The sequence below is a fragment of the Schistocerca americana genome, chromosome X (genome assembly GCF_021461395.2).
Source record: "Schistocerca americana isolate TAMUIC-IGC-003095 chromosome X, iqSchAmer2.1, whole genome shotgun sequence".
NCBI lineage: Eukaryota > Metazoa > Arthropoda > Insecta > Orthoptera > Acrididae > Schistocerca > Schistocerca americana.
In genome coordinates, this window is record NC_060130.1 from 203,814,998 (window position 1) to 203,833,531 (window position 18,534).

Sequence of the window (18,534 nt, forward strand, 5' to 3'; positions counted from 1 at the left end):
GATAAACCTTCACTCCCTCTATTTTGTCAGTGCCATCTTCAAAATTTAAAACTGTGTGTCCCAGTCAATACTGTTGAAAGCTTTCTGTAGATCTACAAATTCTATCAATGTAAGTTTGCCTTACTTCTACCCATCTTCTAAGATACACCATAAGGTCAGTACTGCCTTGTGTATTCCTGATTTTCTCAATGAGCCAAACTGAACGTCCCTGTGGATTGCTTTTGCAAATGTCTGCATTCTTCTATGAATAATTTGTTTCAGTATTTGGCAACCATAACTTATTAAATATGTACCTTGATAATATTCACACATGCCAACACCTGCCTCCTCTGGAACTGAAATTATTACATTCTTCTTGAAATTTGAGGGTATTTTGCCTGTCTCAAATATCTTGCAGACAAGATGGAAATGTTTGTCATGGTATGTTCTCCCATGAATCTCAAGAATTCTGAGGGAATGTCATGTGCTCCAAATGCCTTCTTTCGACTTTGATCCATCATTGCTCTGTCAAACTTTTCTCAAAGTATCACATGTCCTATCTCCATTTATCTTATACCCTCTCCCTTTCAATAATGTTGTCATCAAGTTCATTTCCTCTGTAAAGCTTTTATATATTACTTCTACCATTCACCATTCCTTTCTTTACTTGCATCTGCTCCCTTAACATTCACACACCTGCAGCTGTTTTCTGCAAAAGTTTCAGTGATTTTCCCATAGGTAGCACATATATTTCATATAGGTATGCAAGGTTCTAAAGCTATGTCCACATATGAAATAGTTTTGCATCGCCTCGGTTCCCAGAACTCCTGAAGATAGACATTGACTGTGTATACTGTATCACAGACACAGTCCCTCTGACTGTTCAGAGATGTCACTAAACCTATTAGATGGAGGGGACCTGACAGCTGATCAGTTCCTGTCATTCCACCAGGAAGGAGGTACACAGTGGCTCATGTTGTCAGTAGTTCAACCATGCCTTGAAGGTCATTAATGCAGTTCGATCAGATTCACATTGTTACTTTGTGCCAGGAAGGGTTCTCAACAAGGGAAGTGTCCAGACGTCTCAGAGTGAACCAAAGCAATGTTGTTCAGACATGGAGGGGACACAGAGAAACAGGAACTGTTGATGACATGCCATGCTCAGGCTGCCCAAGGGCTACTACTGCAGTGGATGACTGCTACCTATGGATTATGGCTTCGGAGGAAACCTGACAGCAATGCCACCATGTTGAATAATGCTTTTCGTGCAGCCACAAGACATCATGTTATGACTCAACCTGTGCACAATAGGCTGCATGACATGCAAATTCACTCCGATGTCCATGGCGAGGTCCATCTTTGCAACCACGACACCCTTCAGTGCAGTACAGATAGGCTCAGCAACATGCTGAATGGATTGCTCAGGATTGGCATCATGTTCTCTTCACTGTGTCGTATATGCCTTCAACCAGACAATTGTCGGAGACGTGTTTGGAGACAACCTGGCCAGGATGAATGCCTTAGACACACAGTTCAGCGAGTGCAGCAAGGTGGAGGCTCCCGGCTGTTTTGGGATGGCATTATGTGGGGCCAATGTATGCCGCTGGTGGTCATGGAAGGCGCCATAATGTCAGTATGATATGTGAATGCACCCTCTGACAGATAGTGCAATCATATTGGCATCATATTGGTGAGGCATTCGTCTTCATGGAAGACAATTCCACCCCCATCGTGTGCATCTTGTGAATGTCTTCCTTCAGGATAATGACGTCACTTGACGAGAGTGCCCAGCATGTTCTCCAGACATGACCCCTATTGAACATGCCTGTGATAGATTGAAAAGGTCTGTTTATGGATGATGTGACCCTCCAACCACTCTGAGGGATCTATGCCAAATCGCCGTTGAGGAGTGGGACAACCTAGACCAACAGTGCCTTGATGAACTTGTGGATAGTATGTCATGACAAATACAGGCATGTATCAATGCAAGAGGACATGCTACTGGGTATTAGAGGTACCGGTGTGTACAGCAATCTGGACCATCACATCTCAAGGTCTCGCTGTATGGTGGTTCAACATGCTGTGTGTGGTTTTCATGAGCAACAAAAAGGGCAAAAATGATGTTTATGTTGATCTCTATTCCAATTTTCTGTACAGGTTCCCATACTCTCAGAACTGAGGTGATGCTAAACTTTTTTTTGATGTGTGTATTTGTTCTCTAGCTATTCCTGCTTAGCTATTTTCAACTTTGTGTCAGTCCCATTTCCTAGATGTCTGTATTCCTCTTTACCTTCTTCATTTGCTGTATTTTTATGTTTTCTCCTTTCATCAGTTAAATTAAGTACGTCATTTGTTATCCAAGAACTTTTACTAGGACTTGTCTTTTACCAATTTGTTCCTTTGCTGCCTTCACTACTTCATCTCTCAAATTTAACCATTTTTCTTTCATTGTATTCTTGTCCCCTGTTTCAGTCAATTATTGTCCAACACTTCCTTTGAAACTCTTAACAGCCTCTCCTTATTTCAACCTAAACCAAATCCCATCTCCTTAATATCTACTTTTGTACAATTTCTTCACTTGTAATATGAATTAATAACCAATAAATTATGGTCACAGTCCACATCTGCTTCTGGAAATGTTTAGCATTTTGAAATGTGATTTTGAAATCTATCTCTTAACATTATGTAGTTACCTAATATCATGTGATGCCTCCAGATCCCTTCCACACACACAACCTTCTTTCATGATTCTGAAGCCAAGCATTAGCAAATATTAAATTGTTCTCAGGTAAAAATTATACCAATTGGCTTTCCCTTTTATTACTTTCCCCCAGTCCTTGCTCAAATAATTTTTCCTTCTGTTCCTTTTCACCTCATCACAATTAAATTTTTATGCCCCTTAATGCTCTGAACAACATCTTTCATCTCATCATACATTCTTTCAATTTCTTCAATTGCGGAACCAGGATGTGCGTAAACTTTTACTGATGTGATGGGTGTTGGCTTTCTGTCTTTCTTGGCTATGATAATATATTCGCTATGCTATTCGTAGTAGCTCACTGTCATTCCTATTTTAATTTTTCAAGGACAAATCAGAAAGTCTTTGCCCCTATTTTTATTAACCAAAGTAGGATACATACACGTAATGACAAATTTATGTCCTATTCTACATACCTTACACTATTTTTCCACATAGGCCCCATACCGATTCACACATTTGTCCCATTGCAGAACTAAATTTGAGATGTCCCTGTGGTAGAATTCATCTGGCTGACTGTGGAACCACCATCAGACTGCTGTCTTGGCTTCAATGTTACTTGTGAATCGCTGTCCTGCCAGGGACTTCTTCAGTAGTCTGCAAATGAGGAAATCACTAGGGACAAGGTGTGGACTGTATGATGGGTGGTTCAGAATCTCACAGTGAAATGCCCGTAGCTTTTTGACAGTTCTGATTAGCACATGTGGTCTTGCATTGTTGTGAAGTAGAACCACGTTGTCCATCTTGAGAATCCCTTGGAACCTTTGCCTGATGGCAGCCCTCAGACGCGACAGTGTGGAACAATAGCTGTCAGCATTGATGGTTGCCCCTTGTTGCATGAAATCCAGCAGGAGCGGTCCACGGCTATCTCAGAAGCCCATTAACATCACTTTCCCAACAGATAACACTGAATGGAATTTTTTTGCCACAGGCACACCCGATATTTCCACACTATGCTGTGCTGCTTGGATTCCAGCATGAAATGCAGTATCAGTGTTTCATCACCAGTAACAATGCAGTCCAGGAAACCTTCACCCTTCTTAGAGTACTGTTCCAGATGATTCAGTGAAGACATCATTCACTTGCCTTTCATCATGTCATCCAGCTGCTTAGGCACCCACTGACAAGAAATCTTCCAGTACCCTAAAGGACCCATAAATGTCGTTTCATAAGCTCATGATATTCCAAGTTCTTGGGAAATGGCTGTGACGTGCACACACCGATCTGCTTTCACAATTGCATCCACAAGGGAAATGTTGTCATCAGTCAGTGACAAATGCGGCATCCCTGACCACTCACTGTTGTGCAAATTATTATGGCCTTTGCTGAACTCGCAACACCACCACCTCACAATTCTCAAAGCAAGACAGCATTCCCCATATGTGGGCTGTTTTTTCCTGTAGATCTTGATGGGCATTCATCCCTTGCTCCACAGAAAATGAATCACACTCAATATTGTTGATAACTGATTTGAATTTGTTCATTAGCTCTAGAACTTAGTTTATGTCATCAATACTCAGTGTTTATTTTCTATTACTTTCAATACCCATGTTCCATAGAACCACTTATACCTTAATGTAACTGGGAAAAAATCAGTTGACTGACTCTATGTCTGCTCACATGCCACTGCTTTTTCTTTGGTATCAATTCAGAAATTCTTGAAATCTACTAGACCTGAAGATCCATGTGCATGAAAGTCTCTCAAGCTAGATCCAAGGAATTTATAGAATATTCACACAAAGATGCATTTGTTTTGCATGTTTACTTGAACAGAATTTGGTCTTACACTACTATACCTAGAAAATATGTCAGAATAGAGACTGTGTTCTCCTTCCAGGTCTCTGCTAGTTTTCAATCTCATCACAATGTCACTAATTGTTCACTGCACATACTATGTGAAATACAACAATATAGCAACAATATTTTGTGAGTAACAATACTCTTAGCCTCCTTCAGTCAAACAGTATCATATGTGGAATCACTGGGTATCAAAATATTATTTTTTTCCTTCACTGATAAACAGTTAGTATCCTTTTGGCAGTACTGATGTGCTGCTTACTGCAGCATGTCATGAATAATAAGATCCATAGGTCCATAACTAATGTTCAGTTATGCAGACATGTGGTGATATGTGCCTGCAAATGCTACATCATTGATGATTACACAGTATGCCATCAACCATAGTGCTACACATCAGTCAGTATTGACAATCAACTTTTATGCTTCCCTTGCAATTCAGAAAACTGCAACAGTGATAGTGACCTCTTACTGTTTATATTACACTACATGAAACACATCCCATGGATCCAAGGGAAAGTGTTCTTTTTTAGGTGATATTCAAAAGATTTCCTTAAAATAATGAAGTATTATAATATTAATATGAATTATTAGCTTTACCTGCATGCATTGACATGTTCCACTCTGCCACAGTCTTCCCTTACCCCTTCCTTTATTGTTTGTCCCCATCCCAAAACATGCTTCTTCCATTTCCTCGCCACCATCACCCACCTCTGCCAAGATCAGTACTCCTACCAGTCAAGTTTCATAATATGAAGAGAAAACAACATGTGTGTTTTCTGTTGAGAGGGGGGGAGGTTGGGGGAGGGGGGGGGAGAATGAACATGCATGCATTTTACCCATCCTGAGACACATAATTATGTTACATCATACATTTTTCAATGTTTTGTGTAAATTGTAGTGCACATAACAAAAAAATCTTAAATTATTCATACACCAGAATCATATTTTGTTCTTTATTATAATTTCAGGATTGGATCCAGCAGGTCCCTTATTTGAGAGCCAAGATCCACATGCCCGTCTTGACTCCAGTGATGCAATGTTTGTTGATGTTATCCATTCTAATGGAGAAAATTTGATTCTTGGAGGGTTAGGTTCATGGCAACCAATGGGAGATGTAGATTTCTATCCAAATGGTGGCAGAATGCAGAAAGGATGTAGCAACTTATTTGTGGGAGCAGTCAGTGACATACTGTGGTGTAAGTATCATTTACACTTTCTGATATATAGTGACTTAATAGACAGTAGCTGGTACATTCAAATTGGTCTTCTTATTTTCTTGCAATTTTGTTAGTGACAAAAGTGCTCTAATCTTCTTCTTTTTCCTTGTCCTTTCCCACTTCTCTTCTGGGTCACCTTTGTTATATGTCAAGCAACAGTGGGTGGCTGTGTGCCCTTCCTGACGCCACCACTCCCCAAAGAATGGTATCTGTATAGCCCATTTGTCTGCACCTAGTTTAAATCCCATGTTCAAGTATGGGAACATTTTCAAATTGTTTACACAGTTTGTATCTGATGTGGGACATGGTTACTAGCCCAGTATTTACCTAGTTGGGTGTGGGAAACTGCCTAAAAACTATATCCAGACTGGTGGGCTTATCAGTCCTCATTGTTAATCCATGAGGGGGTTTCAATATGGGGCAGTCTCACATCACCAAAGCCCAGAAGCAGCACATTAACACACTTGGCTCTGTGGGTGGGCCTCATGTTCTTGTGTTTTAGTTAATTTTCAGGCACTCTTTAATAGGTGAGAAAGCAATATATTGAAGAAAAACAGGCTAGACTTCAGAAGATCAAATTATCTTGAATCTTCAGAACTAATGTTCTTCATTTTGTGTGTAAGAGATTGAGTAAGAAATAAAATGTCTTGAAAGTTGGATATCATTATCCATAAAGAAATTAATAACTTTTCTGTTGAAACTGAGAGGAAGGAAAACTGAGTCTGTGGTGAGTAATGATATTACAGTGACATAATAACATTTAACACCACTTTATCATAATGATATACTTTATTCACTTCATGATCACAAAACATAACAACACATAACAAAACTAGACATCAGTTAAGTTCAAAGATCATTGTAAAGACAGGTCACACTGATCTATGTATCAAACTGCCACTTGTTTAATGTCCCTTCAATGACAAAGACATAAAAGGTTGATAACAAATTCGGCTTAGGTAAAGAGTGGGCAGATTGGTTGTAGCCTTTTTAAAGGATCCTTCATAGCATTCATATGAAGTGCTTTTGAGGAAGCCATGGAAAACTTAAATATGGATAACCAAACAAGGATTTGATCTCCACTCCTCCTGAAGCAAGTCCAGTGTTTTAACCACTGTGCTTTCCTGCTCAGTTGACAGTGTCTCGACGATTGCTTGATTATTGTGGTAATGTACAAAATGCCATATTGCAAACTGGAAATTTACTGTTGCTGGTGTCTCACTGATGCCTTCCACCAATGTGTGTGTATAGCCCATCAGATATAAACCTATATTATAGTTTGAATGAGAAGCTGTCAAGTGTTGTTGTTTTTGGATGGATATGTAATTTAAAAGAATGGGTAGGAGACATGATCAAACAATGGGAAATCCAGGATGGAATGGTAAATATAATAAAAAGGATAGTTGCTACCCACCATATAGCATAGATGCTGAGTCACAGAAAGGCACAGCATAAAGATTGTACACAAAAGACTGGGTGCATTGGTGGAATAGAGGGCTGTGTCATGCTGGAATGGGAACAGGGAAGGGGCAAGATGGGTAAGGACAATTACTAATGAAGGTTGAGGGCAGGAGGGTAATGGGAACATAGGATATATTGCAGGGAGAGTTTCCACCTGTGTAATTCAGAAAAGTTGGTGTTTGTGGGAAGGATCCAGATGGTACAGTCTGTGAAGCAGTCACTGAAATGAAGGAAGAAATTTCCCACTAACATGCACAATGTAGTGAAAGTATGTTGTAGCTAACATAGGTTTTATTTTCACAGCTCCTACTGCATGTTATATAAATAGTCCTTATTTGACATTGTGTATTATGCTGTAACTGTCTTTTTATTATGTTACTAGTGGTTATCTATTTAACATTTTAGATAATTAACTGTACAGCTCAATTCCCTGGTAAATAGACTTACTGTTCTGAATTTTTTTTTCCTTGGTGAGTATAAGTCGGTCTCTTGTTCCATGATTAGATGTATAATGGATTGGTATATTTACTCATAAGACCCATCACTTTAGACAGATTTCTGTGGTGATCATGACTATTCTCTGATACCACAAATAAATTATTTCATAACTACAGACTGTGTACATAGAATAGTCTGTAACTACATGGCATTTGCTCTTGTGCACTAACAACATGACTGTTATTGCATAATGTGCTCGTTCCACTTCCATTGGCAGTCAATATTCATCCCTAAAAATGTTGTGTTCCTAACAAAATTTATGGGATTCTCATCTACATTTAATTTCGTTGTATTATTTACCCTCCTTTGGCTGAAAAATAATACTATTTATTTTCTTTGTCTTCAATATCTTTTTATTACTTAATGACCATTACGTAAATGTTTCATTTGCTTTTCCTACCAGAAGTTCTGGAATTTTATCTTACTTTGTATTTTATTTTATCGGTCCTCTTATTTGCTTTAGTGGCTTAATTACTAGATATTGGGCACGTCGAGTTATATCCTTGTTAGGTGCATATGTACAGGTAGAGGTGAGATGTTGATTTATATACAACCCATTAGTCACACAATATACATTTCTATTGATATGTATTAATATTATAGTACTAACTTTGGTTCCTGGATACACATTACTGAGATGTGATGTGGCTGCTGCAGTCACTGAGATACAAATGGGGCCCAGAGCAGAACAGGCAGAAACATAGGCTGAATTCTCCTCCATCCCCACACTTATTGCTTCACCACATTCGACCAAGCAGAGCTCTTTTTGCTACATGAGCTTATGGGTACAATTAGAGTTTTCATTGTGTGATACAATTTACAGACTGAAATTTTCATTGGTGGAGTAAAAGCAGTGACTGCTTTTATATGTACAAAGTATTTGTTGTAGAGTTTTACTCCAATATGTGGTATAGTCCAGAACTGTTCCATCAGGCAGGAGTGCCCCCAGGCACCCCTCTGTTCACATACAAGCAGGTTCAGGTGAGGCAGCCATCCTGCTAGGTAGCCCTGTTACACACATTCTGTATATGCATAAACCATTAGGCCACCCCTTCATGTAGCCTGCCGGCAGCCTCTCACTCACAGCATTACGATACCACAGGCTACTGCTTGCACATCAGTTGTTTGTGCACCCTTGCCCACCTGTATCCCTGGATGCCCAAATGCTGGTAGGCACTTGAGCTGGAATAGTTTACACATATGGGAAGTAGATTTCTGACACAAGGAAGTGTTGGTATGGATCAAGTAAAAGTTTTTGTTTTGTTTGGTGTTATGTCCATGAATATCAAGGTTGTTCTTACAGTCTCCAGTGATACTTATTTAAAGAACAAATGTGTTTAAATCCTATATAAACATGGTAACAACAAGCCTGAGATCTTAAATAGTATTTACATGAATATTTACATTCAATTTTGATTCTGTTTATTGAGTTTCCCCAGAAACGCAAACCTATGTTTAGTGTAAGAATGAAATAAGCATTGTAACATACCTCTTTTCATACTACTGCAGCATTTTCATTTCATTTAATTATTACATCTAGATTCAATGTAATATTGTATGGATATAGTTACATAGACTCTTCTGTTGGCTCCACTTGTTTGAGGATTGTTGGTACTCTATACTTCCATTGTGTCCTTGGATGTCCCCTTGAGCATTTTGCAGTAGGGGGACTTGGTTAGGAAGGGATACATCAGATTGAAAGATGTGCCCAAACCACTATCTCCTTGTCTCAATCTATTTTGAATACTGAATGGTGGCAAAAGTTGGTTGCCAACCTGTACTTGACAAGATGAGTAGTAGGCTAAAATTAGATGTGTTTCAATTGGATGTAAAATACCTCCAATATTTTGTGTAACATGGAGCAGTCAGTGCTGTCATAGGCTTGTTGAAAATCAATGAAGATGAGGTGCAATTCCTGCCTGAGCTCATAAAATTTTGCTATCAGCTACCTCAAGGTAAATACGTGATGAAAAGTTGACTGTCCAGGGATGAAGCCACATTGATAGGGGTCCACAATTCCATCAGTCAGTGGTTTCATGTGATTTAGCTGCAGTGTTGTACAGACTTTATAACCAAATTCCAGTAATGAACTCTCTTGGCAGCTGAATACTTGTATAGTATCACACTTCTTGAAGCAAGGGCATATAATTGCTCCCTTCCATTCTTCAGGAATTATTTCTGTTGCCCAGTTGGTAGATATTAACAGTTTCAGTGCATTTATTGATTTTCACCTCCAAAGTGGAGCATCTCAGCTGTGATACAGGAAGCAGCTAAATATCATGGTACCAGGGAAGTATTTGAATGTTCTCTGTCATAGCAATTCATAGACGTATATTTTCAGTAGGGCTGACGTGAGTTCCTTAAAGGCAGACCTATATGATTCCTTCTATTTTAAGGTTGGCTATGTATGAGATTGGTCCTTTTTGCAGTTTTAATGTTCTATCTACACCTGTAGTATAGATGCGTCGCCACAAAATTGTACTGGAACTTATTGCAGCATGAAATGAAATGTACATAGTGAAGGTTTTTCCATCATAAATAGTGGAAAGAATTGGCACTGCAGTATTTTTTTTAATTACACATGCAACCTAGTGCCTAATAAAGAATAATATATTACAAAGACATATCCAGTGAGGGGCAGGGGATGGCAGCTGTTCGTCCCTCACCCTGTTCCCCTAAGAGAAAAATTTTGTGAACTGAACTTGCAACCTGCCCTGCCAAACAAACAGATGTAGAAACATACCATCACTCTGAAGAAAGCCAGAACATGTAACACCCATTGACTAGTAGCAAGTGTACCCAGAGATATTTGAAATGAGATCTCAAAGCTGTTTTACCATTCACTACGAAACTAATATCATCACCCACCATCCTCTCCCTGTTAAAATTCAGGGTAGCCTCTCGATAGATTGTATGATACATGTTAATGTAAATATCTAGCTATTGATGGTAATATTACATTAACAGTAGTAAAAAAGTTGTCCACTTGAACAAAACATACAATCACAGCAGATAATGCACATTAGCACTCACATTACATAGCTAAGAGAATCAAATGAGAAAGTTTCATATATATCAGTAACAAATGACTGTGTATGGTCACCAGGTATTGAATTGAACATTGCACTTTCGGCTGTTGGAACTTAAACAACAGAAGATTGGAAAAAGCACACATTGTAGGCTTTTAGCTTCTTCATTTCTGCCATATAACATTAGACATAGAAAGAAACTGATTGCAAGAAATTTGGAGTCGCTAAAATGACAGGTCAGGTCAGCAAGTAAATTGGATCATAACTGATAAATGTGAAATGACACAGATGTGTGATGATAGACCAATGTTATTATTTTATGATTATTTGTATTTCAGCTTCTGAGATTGAAGGTCGCAGCCTCTGTAATCACCGCAGGGCATACAAATTTTTCACTGACTCAGTTTCCCCACGATGCCATTTCCCTGCTTTCCCCTGTGAGTCATATGAGAAGTTCTTGGAAGGAGAGTGTTTTCCATGTAATGGTGATCGACAGTGTGGCAACATGGGCTATTATGCAGATCGGTCCCATGGCCGTGGTACATTATTTCTAATAACGAGAGATGAAGAACCATTCTGTGGTAAGCACTGCACAGTTATTGTTTTATTATTTGCATGTTATGTGTAGACTGCTCATTTAATCTTTCAGTGATGTTGATTTAAATCCCTAATCATGTTTATTATAGCTAATCACTACCATAAAATTCTTTAATCATATTTAATAGGAATTTTAACAATGATTAAATTTTAAAATACTGAATCTTGCTTTGTCATTTCTGTTCTCTGTAATGTCTACATCATTGGTTGTTTTCTTTCGTGGTGGCATCAATAGTACTTTCTGTGTGAGTGAACGAAGATACTTATGTGACATTGTTTATTAGCGATTTCTGTACTTTACATAGTTAATGCACTTGTATCAAAACTTGTATATAAGATCATGAATTCACATGCATTATGGTTTTTTTTGTAATGTTTCTTCAAAACATTACCATTTTTTTCATGATATTCCTGTTATAGAAACTGTATTACGTGAACAGATACTGATTTATGTTAGTGTCATTCTTTTACAGCTCATCAGTACCATGTGAGGGTAGAAAATTCAGCTAAGACAGAACCTGTAGCTACTTATGGGAAAATACAGATCACACTCATTGGCAGTTCTGAAATAAATGAAACTTTTCCCCTGACTCAGTAAGTAAAGGAAATTATTGGACTTGTTTATAAATATTAGTTGAAAACAAAAAGAAACAGCACCTTCACACTTAATTCTTTGGAATAGTGATTATGTTGTTCCTCATGAAAGTTATTACCCTGTGTAACCAAGTATTTATCACAGCTTTGAACGTGCAGTATTGATTTGAACACTTTCTTCTTATCAACACAAAAAAACATTAGGCCAGCAGACATGAAAATAGCACACAACTTCAAGTGAGACCTTTTGATGTCATATTTATCTTATAAACTACTGATTGTACAAGGTCAAATGTTCAAAGTCAGTTTTTAACTCAATAGACAGAATGTACAAAAATATGTTTCCTGTATACCCACTACACACAGCAATGGAAGACGAAACCTGATTAGAGTAATTCAGTTTAAATGATTCTGGCATATATCTGAAGCTCAGCTTTGATTGTGAGAGTGACATGTGTCAAGACAGTAGACTTAAAACAAGGGACTAATATTCAGTAGTCTATTGCACAAGGGGAATACAACTTGAATTTGAGGCTAGTCTCATAAAATTTGTGTACTGTTGCCTTGTGGGTTAAGGGACCCCAGTAAAAAACCTAAAAGGAGCAACAAGCAGCTTGTCATGGAAATGAGGCATACCAAAATTACATACCAGAATATAAAGTACCACATCATTATGCTGAGACAAACTGTACGTCACCCACCTTAATACTATGATACCATTAGATAAAGCAGCAGCCATCATGTTATATTTTTGTAGAGAGGAGTCCAAGGTTTGACATTTTGGACTGATTGTCACATACATCTCCCATGGGGAGGGGATTATCTGTTACTTGTTTTAGTATGTTTTGATTTATGACTGTGGTATTTTTGTGTGTCCTTACAAGTGTTATTTTTTAACTGGTTTTATTAACTATTTTGCCACCTCTATAAATGTTAGTAAATAAACATATGCCTTTCTGAACCATGAAATATTTCAGTAAAACTGCCAAAAGAGTGTCTCTGTGCCACACTGATTAAGTGGTAAAGATCAGTGATTTGATCCCTGTCACTCCTAGGATTTTTATTTCACGTATCAGTTCTTTCACCATAGGAAATGTTTGTTAATATTATCTCAGTTGGAGACTCACTGACAGATGCAGAAGTAACTTCTGGTGCATGCCATGAAAGTGTATTTGGAGTATTGCTTTTCACGTGATATATTAATGACCTGACAGACAATATAAATAATAATGCTAGAAATTTCACACGATACAGTTAGCTATAATGAAGTACTGTCTGAAAAAATCTGCACAAATATTCAGTTAGATCTTGATAACATTTCAAAGTTGAGCAAAGATTGGCAACTTGCTTTAAATGTTCAAAAATGTAAAACTGCACACCTCACAAAATGAAAAAATGACATATCACATGACAACAATACCAATGATTCACAGTTAGAATGAGTCAACTCTTACAAATACTTGGGTGTAAAATTTTGTAGATGTGAAGTGAAATACTCAAATAGGCTCAGTTATAGCTAAAGCAGGTGGGTGACTTTAGTTCATTGGTAGGATACCAGGAAAATGGAGTCCGTCTACAAAGGAGATTGCTTACAAAACATATGTGTGGTATGTGCAGCCCATCTTCAAATATTATTGAAGTTGTGTGGAGCCTGAGTCAGATAATACTAACAGGGGATATTGAATGTACTGTAAGAAGGCCAGCATGAATGGTCACAGGTTTATTTGCTTCATGGAAGAGCATCACAAATATGCTGAAAAACCTGAACTGGCAGGTGCTTGAAGACAAATACAAACCATCCTACAAAAGTCTGCTTACAAAGTTTCAAGAACCAGTTTTAAGTGAGGAATTTAGGAGTGTATCATAAAACCCCCTGCATACTGCTCCTGCAGGGATTGTGAAGACACGATTAGATTAATAAAAGTACACACAATGACATGTAAGGAAATGACACAAACTGGTGCAATGGGAAGTACCCTCTGCCATGCACTTCAGTATTGTTTGGAGACTATAGTTGTAGATGTAGAATTAGTCATACAATAATTCTGAGTTGCACCATGGTTCAGAATCCTCATTTAATGGTAGACCCTCTATAACTGGATGGGAAATTCATTTTAAGAGTTGGGAGGAGGTGATGAAATACTGTAGTCAGTAGAGCACTGTTTTTTTCTAACCAACCTTTGAGTTCATGATAACGTTACCTTTTTTAACTTTCAAAATCTAGTTATACTTCAAAAATGTTGAATAAGAATAAATTGTAAAAAATATTTAAAATAACAAATAGTATGCAAAATTTCTGCTTTAAATTTCAATAGTTGTACTACTACATAACAATAGCAATTCTCCAGGCATGTGAAGAATTAGTTGACACATTAACTGAATGCAATTGTCCATAAACTAAGAAAGTGCATGTATTTTTTAATTACAGTGTTATGCTGACACTGGCCTCAGTGGCCAGAGACAGTGGTCATGTGTGTATGAGATGTGCTGGTGTGAATGTGTGTGTGTTTTCTACAAGGGACAGTCAAATGAAAACCAAACACCCACCTCAATGGGATCACAGAAGTACCACTCCAAAGTTTACCACCACATGCATTAAGACATTTATCCCACTGGGAGACAAATGATCATTTCCTGTTTCATTGAATGTTATCGGATGTTATCGAGCAACAGGATGATTCCGTCCGACAGCATCCCAACAGCCCGAGAGCAAATGGCAAAGCCAACAGTGGAAACACCCCACATCTGCCCTGCCAAATAAGTCTAAAGCTTTCACACAAGTTCTGGTAATGTCTTGATGACCTCCTTCGACTGCTGGGGCCCTCTGCTCGTCAAGTTCCTTGAGCGTGGAACCACAATCAGCATACAGTGCTATGAGAATAGTTTGCAGAAACTGTGACAAGACATTAAGTCAAAACACTCAGGAATGCTATCAGATGGAATCATGCTGTTGCACTATAATGTCAACATCCATCTTGCCAATCAGACGAAGGCTATGCTTCAGCAATTTGGTTCAGAAATACTGCAACATCCTCATACAGTCGGAATCTATCACCATGTAATTTTAACATCTTTGGTCACCTGAGGAAGGACATGCATGGACGTCAGTTTCAGTCAGATGAGTAAGGAAGTGCAAGCGTGGGTGCGATTGTGGATCCATCAAAAGTTGACCACGTTCTATGAAACAGGTATTCATTGCCTCATGACCTGGTAGGATAAATGTCTTAATGCATGTGGTGATTACCTTTGAATGGAACCATTCCATGGTCTCATGGTAATGGGTGTTATGTTTTCACTTTACTTCCCATTATACTTTAGAAGAAGGCTTTTTACCAAGAATGTCAAATGTATAGCAGTCTTTTTCTTGTGCCTGTCTACAAGTCAATGTCTCCTCTATATTATGAGTAGTAATGCTTCCTTTTCATAATATTGCCATTATTGTCTCCTGGATTTTCCATTGTTTGCATGTCTTTATTATCACTGTAGCTGTAATTTGGTCAAATTTGTCATTTATCTAGGAAAGACGATGAAGAGCTGAAGGCAGGAGAGTCTCTGGCTCGCATAGTGGTTCCCCATCCTGTTCTTCAAGAACCAAATGCAGTTCAAATATTGTACACTGCTTACAATGGCTGGTGGTCTAGTGGATTAACTGCGTGGCATATTGACAAAATTATACTAACAGATAGCTTTGGAAAAAGGTAAGCCTGGAATTAAAAGCTACAGTTTGCTATTATATTAGGAAATGGTGTTGCAGTAATGAAGTAGCTTCAAAATTCTATTGCCTGGTGATGACTATTATTACTCAAATTTACTTTTTACTTTTAACTATATCTCATTTTCAAAATTTTTGCTTTGATTATCTGTTTTATTGTTTATCTTTTTTATTGTTACACTTATGTTTAAGTTGGTGTACTTACACCAGCAAATAATTATCTTTATCAATACATAGTTCCAACGCCATAATGTTTTAGACTGTAACTTCTGCAAAAATCTTCTGCTTTTTTAGGGAAGCACATAGGTAGCCTTTTTGTAATTGTCTTCATTCAGTGTAGTGTCCAGAAGTATTGGTCTTTAAAAATTGGCAATTTCAGTGAGTTTTTAAACTATCCCCTAAACATTTCATTTGCTCTGCTGGCTGAACTACTTTAGATCTCCTCTTTTACACATTTAAAAAGTTATTGATATAGGTTAAATGCTTTGCTTGGTGTATCAGATTTAAAAAGTAAGCCAATGTACATGACTGTCAGACTACATTTGCATACCAAAGTCATCTCTGCTACACTTTCTGCTGTTGGGCTATTAAGCTGAAGTGAACTGTAGATATAATACTTTTGGAAGTGGAATGTTGAAAAAAAAAAAAAAAAAATCCAACACAGTACTAATGAGCAATTGCGTTTCATAAAATGATCTTGAACAACAAAAGTCAAATTTATTGTTCAACTTTCTTAAGTAAATGTTCTTAAAATATTTTCATATCATATACAGGGTGAAGCAAAATTTGCTCCTTCAGGCCTCACAGCATGACTCCTCACATGCCACTGATAAAAAAAATGTCCCTCACAAAATTTCATCCGGCGAGTACATCTGGCAGAAAAGGACATTAAAGAGTGCCAATCTGGCAACACTGTAACCACATGTATGGTAACCAAGTCTGTCAGCACATATTAGTTGTGCTGTACAGTTGGTACAGTGGATAGAGTTTTGGGTTAGCATGCAAGAGGTCAATGATTCATCCTGGGTTGAGGCATACGTTTTTTATTTGGTAAATGTAGTGGTATGGTATCTGGCATCTTAATTGTCAACATCAATTGCAGTGGGTCCTCTAGAAAACATTTGCACTTACATACTACAGTTATATAAATGGAAGATTGGTCAGCTTTGAAAGAAGCCTTTTCCACATCGTGAGCATAAATTTATTAGTACCGCTTCATCTACTAGATGCAGAACCTGTTTTCTTTGTACCCTCCTCCAGTGGTCCCATGGATTACTACCAACTATTATTTGTGCCTCATTCAGATCCATTACATTTTGTTAGGACCTTACGTTACTAGTAGGACTAGCAACGTGCTTTGCAAATAATGTCCAAACTCAGTTACTATTTGTATGTTATCACCGTGTTCCCTCTAATTATGCCTTTCAGTATTGAGTCTGGTAACTGCGTGCTGTTTAGGTATGTATCTCAATGCATTATTATTATTATTATTATTATTGTTGTTGTTGTTGTTGTTATTCTATCGATGGGATTGCAGAAACATCACGTCTATTACCGTTAGGAAAACAGTGTAATTCAAAACCGAACATTTCACAATTAGTGGTGTTGGGATGAATCATGCAGAACAATATCTGTCAGAGGCATAATTTACGTAAGGTGGAACAGCATGCAGGACTGATGGCATGTTTGTACTGTATGTGCTGTCCACCAGACAGGGACTAGTTGCAAGCGGAATAACACACCTGTGACAGACTCCAATGTACGTGCGTACACATATTGAATTTTCTCATTGTAAACCTCTAAACCAGAGTGCCAGATGTATGGCATACACAAACAATAAATATGTACATATGCTTCTGGTCCTTGATGCATCTGGTAACCAGGCTGCTGTTGCCACACATGAATATGCTGCTAGATATCCTCATTGACACCATCCAGATAAAAAGGCGTTTCTGGAGTCAGGTTCTCTCCTTCCACCATCGCATAACAGAGGTCGTCCATGGATTCACCGTACTCCACCTACTGAGGAAGCTATTCTGGAGGTCATACACCATGAAACTTAGTGAAGTACATGTAGTGTAGCAAGGCAACTGTGTGTCTCACAATGCATGGTCGTTAATGTGCTGCACGAGTATGGGCTGCACCCCTATCATTATGCTTTCACGCAGCACCTGCAACCTGCAGATTGCCATCAGTGGATGCAATTCTGTGAATGGTTCCAACAACTACAGGAAGCCAACAATGACTTCATGAACACCATAATATGGTCGGATGATGCAGCATTCACTCATGAGGATGTCTTCAATATGCACAATGCCCACCATTAGTATGAGGTTAACATCCACGTCACCCACAACCATGGATATCAAGTTCACTTTGGTAACAACATCTGGGCCGGAATATTGTATGACAGGTGTTTGGGCTCCTACATGTTGCCTGACTGGTTGACTGCATGAAGGTATCATGCATTCCTCTCAAACTATCTGCCTGATGTGCTGGAAGATGTTCCACTACATGTTTAGCAGAGGATATGGTTCCAACACGATGGTGCACTTCCACACTCTGGAGTTAATGTGCGGCAGTATTTGGACAGAACATTCCCAGGGAAATGGTTCAGACATGGAGGTCCAGTTGTATGGCCACTGCGTTCAAATCCCCTGGATTTATTCCTGCGGAAACACCTAAAGGAGCACATGTATGAGGGTAATCCCAAAAGTAAGGTCTCCTATTTTTTTATAAGTACAGAGCTCTGTTTGTGTGGCAGTTTGTCACACAGTTATGAAGAGTGCTTTATGCACTGTGTGTAAACATGTGTGCGCCACGCTGAGGTGCTCAGTCTGGTCTTGGCAGCCATTGAGAATGGAGCTCCTGTTAGATGTTACCACCAAG

General features: G+C 38.4%; 1 protein-coding gene across 1 annotated transcript in view; it reads left to right on the top strand.

The window, feature by feature from the left end:
* Positions 1-18,534, top strand: part of LOC124555326 — a 371,889-nt gene that overhangs the window by 332,049 nt on the left and 21,306 nt on the right. The window contains exons 5-8 of the mRNA XM_047129203.1: positions 5,506-5,733; positions 11,081-11,323; positions 11,813-11,933; positions 15,452-15,631. Coding sequence (XP_046985159.1) covers positions 5,506-5,733; positions 11,081-11,323; positions 11,813-11,933; positions 15,452-15,631 — 772 coding nt within the window. The remainder of the gene's footprint in view (positions 1-5,505; positions 5,734-11,080; positions 11,324-11,812; positions 11,934-15,451; positions 15,632-18,534) is intronic.